Here is a 7,401-nt window from a genome sequence, read left to right on the forward strand (position 1 = left end):
TCTGGGAGAGGCAGATCAAGAGAACATAACAGGTACCTGCTTGCAGTGACATTGTTCATGATAGCTCTTGGGGAGCATGGACCAATTCAGCAAAAATCAAAACTCATGCCCCCTCCTGAAGAAAGGGATGTTCTTGAGTTGAGCCCTATCTTTATACCTAAAAATACAAGACCTTTTAATGTTCTACCACTTTTTTTATATATGCAATTTTCTCCTGGACACATCATTCTGTTGCTTTCTTAAAAAGAAAACCCTGTGCATGATTCAAAGGCACACGGTGCAGCAAATTTAATGAAATAAGTACATGAGAGTTTGGCTTCCATGGGTATGAAAGAATAATGGGATACAGATGGAAGATTTAGCATTGGCACAGCTCTCATTGAGAGTAGAATCAGGTCCTTTTCTATACCACTGATTTGCAGTTGGTGTAATCCACAAGCGGGTCACTCCCTAAGCCCCACGGCTATATGAATAAGGCTTTATTTTCTAGTCAATGTACATAGAACTGAGCCCTCAGCCCCACACCACGTGAAGTCAAAGTTCTGGTCAACTATACAGGGAGTACCAGGCCGTGGCCAATTTCTCCTCTTGCTCACTGTCCTGGCAGAGATACGTGTCTTCTCCCTAGCCCACAGACAGATCCTATAACTGCCTCTAGGTTTCTTATTTTAATAAAAGTATACATATGAAAACTCCAGAGAACAAATGCAGAAGAGCATTCCTGAAGTGAACACGTGGCCCTCTGGAAGCAAGGCCCGATCTGTGGGGGGGGGAAGTCCTGTCCCCAAAAGCAGCAAGCGAAACAGCTCTGGCCTACAGCACTGACACAATGCCCACTGACAGCTTCTGCGGTCTCTATTTCTTCTGTTTGGGAGGAGGTCTGAAAAGGGAGAAAAAAAAGAGGAGAGACTGTTAGTTTCTAATGTATCATGATATTCAGTAGTAAAAAAACCTGGCTGTTACATGGGTGATAAAAAACAACAGACCACCGGCAGACAAGACAAGAGGTGTCTACATTCTCAGGTGAATTTTTTTTTGGGGGGGGGAATATATTAATCTATAAGGTAACCAAGAGGGAGCAAAAAGAACAGAACTGGTCTGATGAGGAATACAGCATGTCCTAGAGTCTTGGAATATTGAGGAAGTCAGGAAAAGAGGAAGTCACCTCTCATATTTATTCCTCCTCCCTCTTTGCCTACCCGTCCGATCTTTCTAGAGGCCTGCCTTCTCTTTTCTCTACTAGCTTTATTGCCTTCCCCTTCTCTACCATCCTCAACTTGCAGTTGGTGCTCCCAGAGTATTCTGGGTTGCCAAAACTATCTCTCACCACAGCCAGGCCCTCCTCCCTTTGTGTTTTGGGAGCACTGTCTACAGGCTTCAGCGCCCTCTGTTAAATCTCAGGCATGTTAGCTGGCCCTCAATGCTTGGCAAAGGGCACTAAGACCTACAGCACAATCAGAGGAGGAGGGCCTCAAGATCTTCACAAAGGGTTGCCTCGAAAATGGAGGTCTTGGGCGGCAGCAACGATCTCTGGGGGTTCCATTCTGGAATTTTGATGTTATGGTTTTGGGAGGAGTGTTAAGCCCCACTTTTATAAAAAAACAGGTAATACCCAATTTTCCACTGGCAACAGAGGCAAGAAGAGGACTATTTGACCACAGAAGAATCCTCGCCAGCGATCACAAGATCCGTGTGGATCAAAGACACATGGCAAGGTAGCTACAGCATGTAGGGGTGAAGTGATTAGCAACCCAATGTATTTTTCTGCAGACTTGATGATTATCTCAAATAAAATCTACAGTGCTTACGATGAAGTTTTGTTTTGCTTGGGGTGTGTGCGTGCGCACAGCAGCACACACAGGGGCTCTTAGATATACAAATGACAAGTGGTTGAGGGGAGAGGAGAATTCAAGTTCTTGAGGACTAAAAGCACTCTGAAAGGCAATGGAAAACAGGCTATTTGAGAAGGAGGAATTAGTACAATGGTTACCTCAACCTCAAATGCCTAGCTGAATGTTCAATCTAAGCCATGGAACATTGGGGGCAACCCTAAGCAGATCTACTCAGAAGCCAGCCTCACTGCATTCTATGGCTCTTACTCCCAGGAAGGTGCTCATTGCATTTCAGCCGCAGAGTTTCTCGAATGCATCAATTGCACAGTCGCAAAGCCACTACTAAAGACTTTGCTCCTAACAGAAGCTGATCCCAGCCGCCCAGGAAGATGGAAATTTGAGCAGAGTCTCACTGGCTGAGCGTACAACCTGGGCAAGCGTTGGAAGGGGAAAAGCTCATCTTTTTTTGGGGGGGGGGGGAGGCCACACACCGCTTTCAAAGTCAGAAAGATTTTTAATGGCGTGGAAACAAATATTGGCAGCCAATACAAAAGTCAGAGGCTAATGCTACCAGTTCTTGTTGGCTCATGGTGGTGCCACCAAGTCACAGCTCACTTATAGCAACCCCGCATGGTTTTCACGGCAAGAGACGTTCAGAGGTGGTTTGCCATGGCCTGCCTCCATTTATTTATTTTTTATTTATTTTTAAATGTATATCCCGCCCTCCCTGAAGGCTCAGGGCGGCTCACAAGGGGCATAAATGCCGAAGTTAAAACAATAAAACAATACAAAACAGCATAAAATAGAATAAATACAATTCGCTAAAAATTCATTCCACGGTGCTCCAAGAATATTTAACTATAGGTCCATGTCACGACCCTGGTATTCCTTGGAGATCTCCCCATCCAAATACTAGCCAGGGTTGACCCTACTTACCTTCCAAGATCTGACAAGATCAACCTAGCCTGGGCTATCCAGGTCAGGGCTCAATCCCCGGCAGGGCCCCCCCCCCCTTTTTTTTTTAGTAAAACACCCCCACCCCCAATATTCAGAAGCAAGGGCACATTTTGGAAGTTTAACCCCCTGGGTGTGTCCCCCCCCCTTTTTTTGTTTTCTCCTCCATCCATCTTGACTAATGAATAAGCCTCTCAGATATGCTTTTAATGTATCCCAAATGTTATTTAGTGACATATCCTCTGTTCTATTTGTTTTTTAAAATTCCTTCACTTCTGATTGGATTTTTTCAACAAAATTTTTATCTCTTAATAATCCAATATTTAATCTCCATCTTTTAGTTTTATATGTTTCTTCTAGGGATAACCAAATAGGATTGTGGTCTGCAAAGGTGTTGGGTAAAATATCCACCTCTAGTAGATCTTTCGCCATGTCGATATTTATCCAGGCCATATCTATTCTTGACCACGATTTGTGTCTATAAGAGAAATAAGTGTAGTCTTTTTTCTTTTTTTTTGGTTCCTTGTTCTCCAAATGTCTATCAGATTAAGTTCTTCTGCCAGTGCTAAGAAACGTTTAGGTAACATAGCTCCTGCTTTTAAAGTTTTTTTCATTTTTTTCCTATCTTCCTTCCCACAACACAAACATCTTTTAACCCCTTGGTTTTGTTTGGCATTACTCAGGTTCTAAAGTCTATTTGGAACACTGAAAGGAACTAGACCTCACAATTGTCCAGGGCTCATTCACTCTTTACATCATAAACAAAGTACAAGCAGAAGCTTCAGCCACAAGTCCCTGTCCAAACTTTGGCTCCAGATTCTGATTTCAGGAAGGAAAACACGCAGTCCGGGTCTGATTCCTGGTATGTCACAGATCCAGCCAGCTTTTTCACTCAGTCTTGTCCAATCCCCCTTCTTATGGCAGCCTCCATCCCTCATGGCTTTTGGCTGTGCAGGTCCCATGATTCCCAGCAAGTACTTTTGGTGGTCAAAGGTGACCCTCTCCTTCCTTTTTCACCAGTAGAAAAGCTGTTTGGATCTCACCCACTATCCTCAATGTCTAATTGAGAAGTTGGTAGTGGGGGAAAGTGCCGTCAAGTCCCAGCTGAATTACGGTGACCCTATAGGGTTTTCAAGGCAAGAGACATTCAGAGGTGGTTTGTCATTGCCTGCCTCTGCGTCATGACCCTGGTATTCCTTGGAGGTCTCCCATCCAAATACTAGCCAGGGCCAACCTTGCTTAGCTTCTGAGATCTGACAAGATTGAGTTAGCCTGGGCCATCCAGGCCAGGGCTGTTGGCTCATACTTGCTGCCAAAATGGGCGGGTGACCTTCTGTGCCTTTTCTGTACAATTTTTAAAGGCAACCCAATGGAGGGCAAATTGCACTAATACAGGGCAATGAAGAAGAGATTGGATTTATATCCCGTCCTTCATTATCCGAAGGCGTCTCAGAGCAGCTTATAACCTCCTTTCCCTTCCCCTCCCCACAACAGACACCCTGTGAGGCAGGTGGGCTGAGAGAGCTCTTTCAAGAACTATCCTTGAGGGAACAGCTCTGAGAGAACTGTGACTGACCCAAGGGCACACCAGCAGCTGCATGTGGAGCAGATTAGAGTCCGTGCACTTAACCACTACCTCAAACTGGCTCTCTACTACACCAAACTGTCAGGAGCTCTGCCTATGTTCCAGCAGTGGGCACAGCTGGCAGTTTTTCCACAACTGGCACAAGGCATGTGATCACAACCCCCACCTGAGAATTTTGCAGCAGTTCATATCCATGGAGAAGAAGAGATTGGATTTATACCCCGCCCTTCACTACCCAAAGGAGTCTCAGAGCGGCTTACAAACTCCTTTCCCTTCCCCTCCCCACAATAGACATCCTGTGAGGTAGGTGGGGCTGAAAGAGCTCTGACAGAAACTGCTCTTTTTCAAGAACAGCTCTTATCAGAACTACAGCTTGCCCAAGGTCATCCAGCAGGTGCAAGTGGATGAATGGGGAATCAAACACAGTTCTCCCAGAGTAGAGTCCGCACATTTAACCACTACACCAAACTGGCTCTCTGGATACACCTCAAAGTGATCTGGACAAGCACTTAAAACTAGTAACAGCATCAGAGTCGGAAGGGGCAGAACGAGGCAGGATTTCTACCCAGCAGCCTATAACATGTGCAGACCTCTCTAGGTCCCATCCCCCCCATGACAGCATAAGGATGCCAAATATCTGTAACTCCAGCTTTTTGGCTAATACAACCTTTGAGGCAGCCAATACAAAATAGATCAAAACAAAATCAGTCCAGCAAAATGGGTATTAACGGCAGCCAGCAATAGGGAGGAGCTGTAGCTCAGGGTCAAAGCATTGGCTTGACAAGCTGAAGGTTCCAGGTTCAGTCCCCGGCCTCTCCAGTTCACAAGGTCAGCCAGCTGGTGGTGAGAAAGACATCTACACCAGAGACCATGCAAAGCAGCTGCCAGTCAAAGCAGGCAACACCGGGCGATGGTCTGACTCAGTAAAAGGCAGCTGCAGGCATCACATTAACCCAACACCAACAGTAGAAAAGATCAAGAGTCCAGTGGCACCTTAAATAACAAAAATTTGTGGCAGGGTATGAGCTTTCGGGAGTCACTGCTCACTTCTTCAACACCAACTGACATCAAAAGTCAAAATTTAAAGCAAGCCCCATTTCTGGGAGAATCCTGAATGTTCCAGTTCCCTAAGGAACTTTTCTCACTCAAAGACAAAACGCTCTCAGGAAATGTCAAGATTAGGTTCTTTTGCTACACTGTATAATTTTGGCACCACAGTTCAGAAGGCCCTCATTCGTGCGGCTCCTTCAGTGACTGGACGTGGAGGATGGCCTCAGTCTTGGATATCCTTGGAAGTTCACAAGTTATGCAATGCTACTGTCTCAAAATAGTAGCCAAGAACTGCCAGAAGTTCCGAATGATCATCTTAGTGCTTAGTCTGGATCCCAACTAAGTTTTCTGCTAACCACCAATTTCCCCTTCCTGCTGCTGACCCCCCATTCTTGCGTGTCTCCCCCGTTCCCCCCCGAACAGCATTCCAAGGGAGATCAATGGGCTGCAGCGAAATCAGGAGGGAGGCAGGAAAGTTCTGCTCCGCTGACAGAACTGCCTGCTAAGAACCAGTTTGGTGTAGTGGTTAAGTGCGCAGACTCTAATCTGGGAGAACCAGGTTTGATTCCCCACTCCTCCACTTGCAGCTGCCGGTGTGGCCTTGGGTCAGTCACAAGTTCTCTCAGAGCAGTTCTCTCAAGGACAGTTCTGTAAAGAGCTTCCTCAGCCTCACCAACCTCACAGGGTGTCTGTTGTGGGGAGGGAAAGGAGTTTGTAAACTGCTCTGAGACTCCAAGTGAAGGATGGGGTATAAATCCAATCTCCTTTTCTTCTTCTTAGATGGAAATATAGCCCAGACCCAACCTGCAGCCTTTGCCGAAATTTGGGCCAGCCTCAGACCCCCTTCCTCTAGAATCTGGGTAAATAACAGTGAACCTTCTTGGCCGTGGAATCAGTTCCTGAGATAATGGATGTAAAGTATTTTGGACAAATTTAAGTGTCAAGTGTAAATGCAAATACGCACACCCACTGCCCTTCATTTGCCGTTTATGCAACTGTTTTTCTTTGCCAGGGTTTATGAAGCCTGACCAGTACAGTGCTGACAAACCCATAGGAAATTTCATCTTCCTTGTTGGACGGCAACAACTGAAGCTCACCTGGTTCTCACAGCCTCAAGCCTGCCCTTGCTGCCTCTTGTCCCGGACTTTGAACATACCTATAAATGCCCACCACCACAGCATGGTCTCGCTCATAGGGCTCCAGGGTCAACTGCTCCTGGGGTTTCATGTTTTCCTGCTGCATCTTCTTCACCTCCGATGCAAAGACTGCCTCAGGCGCTGCTGTTGAATCAATGCAATTGGCCTGGGGGAGGGGAAAAAGCAATCAAGTTTGGGAAAGAAAGTGGATGGTGTAGTAGTTAATCAAGTGTCCATTGGGGACGTCTGCATTTGGGGGGGTATTTTTGCATTTTGTGTGTATGTGCGCGTGCATGCCCGTGCCTGGAAATCATGGTGACCTCTGGCAACCCCTACTGGGGCATGGAGAACATTCAGAGAAGTGGATTGATAGCCTGCCTCTTGGCCCTGGTATTCTTTGGAGGTCTCCCATCAAAATACTCACCAGGGTCAGTCCTGCTTAGCTTCCAAGATCTGACGAGATTGGGCTTGCCTGGGCTATCCAGATCTCGTCAGATCTCAGCAGCTAAGCAGGGTCAGCCATGGTTCGTATTTGGATGGGAGACCACCAAGGAAGTCCACAGTTGCTAAGCAAAGGCAGGCAATGGCAAAGCCACCTCTGAACATCTCTTGCCTGTCTCACCATAGGTTAGCTGTGATTCCTGCAACACTTACACACACACTCTGCTATGAAGCCTGTTAGGTAATCTTGGACCAGTAACACTACTTCACAAGGCTGTTAGTAAAAATAAAACGGGGAAAGGAGAACCCTACACACCACCTCATGCTCCTTAGAGTAACGGTGGGATAAAAGTGTGGTAGACAGAGGTTTTTTCAGCCAGCCCAGACATAAATCCCAGGAATG

The 7,401-nt window shown here is 46.3% G+C and overlaps 1 protein-coding gene across 1 annotated transcript in view; it reads right to left on the reverse strand.

Moving 5' to 3' along the window:
• Positions 1–269: 269 nt before the first annotated feature.
• The window catches only part of FBL (fibrillarin), a 23,288-nt gene continuing 16,156 nt past the window's right edge, over positions 270–7,401 (reverse strand). Inside the window, exons 7-8 of the mRNA XM_015425035.1 lie at positions 6,578–6,723; positions 270–880 (exon numbers count right to left, since the gene is read on the reverse strand). Of these exons, the coding sequence (XP_015280521.1) occupies positions 856–880; positions 6,578–6,723 (171 nt within the window). The 3' untranslated portion in view covers positions 270–855. The remainder of the gene's footprint in view (positions 881–6,577; positions 6,724–7,401) is intronic.

Source organism: Gekko japonicus, unplaced genomic scaffold, assembly GCF_001447785.1.
Source record: "Gekko japonicus isolate JY-2015 unplaced genomic scaffold, Gekko_japonicus_V1.1 scaffold2515, whole genome shotgun sequence".
NCBI lineage: Eukaryota > Metazoa > Chordata > Lepidosauria > Squamata > Gekkonidae > Gekko > Gekko japonicus.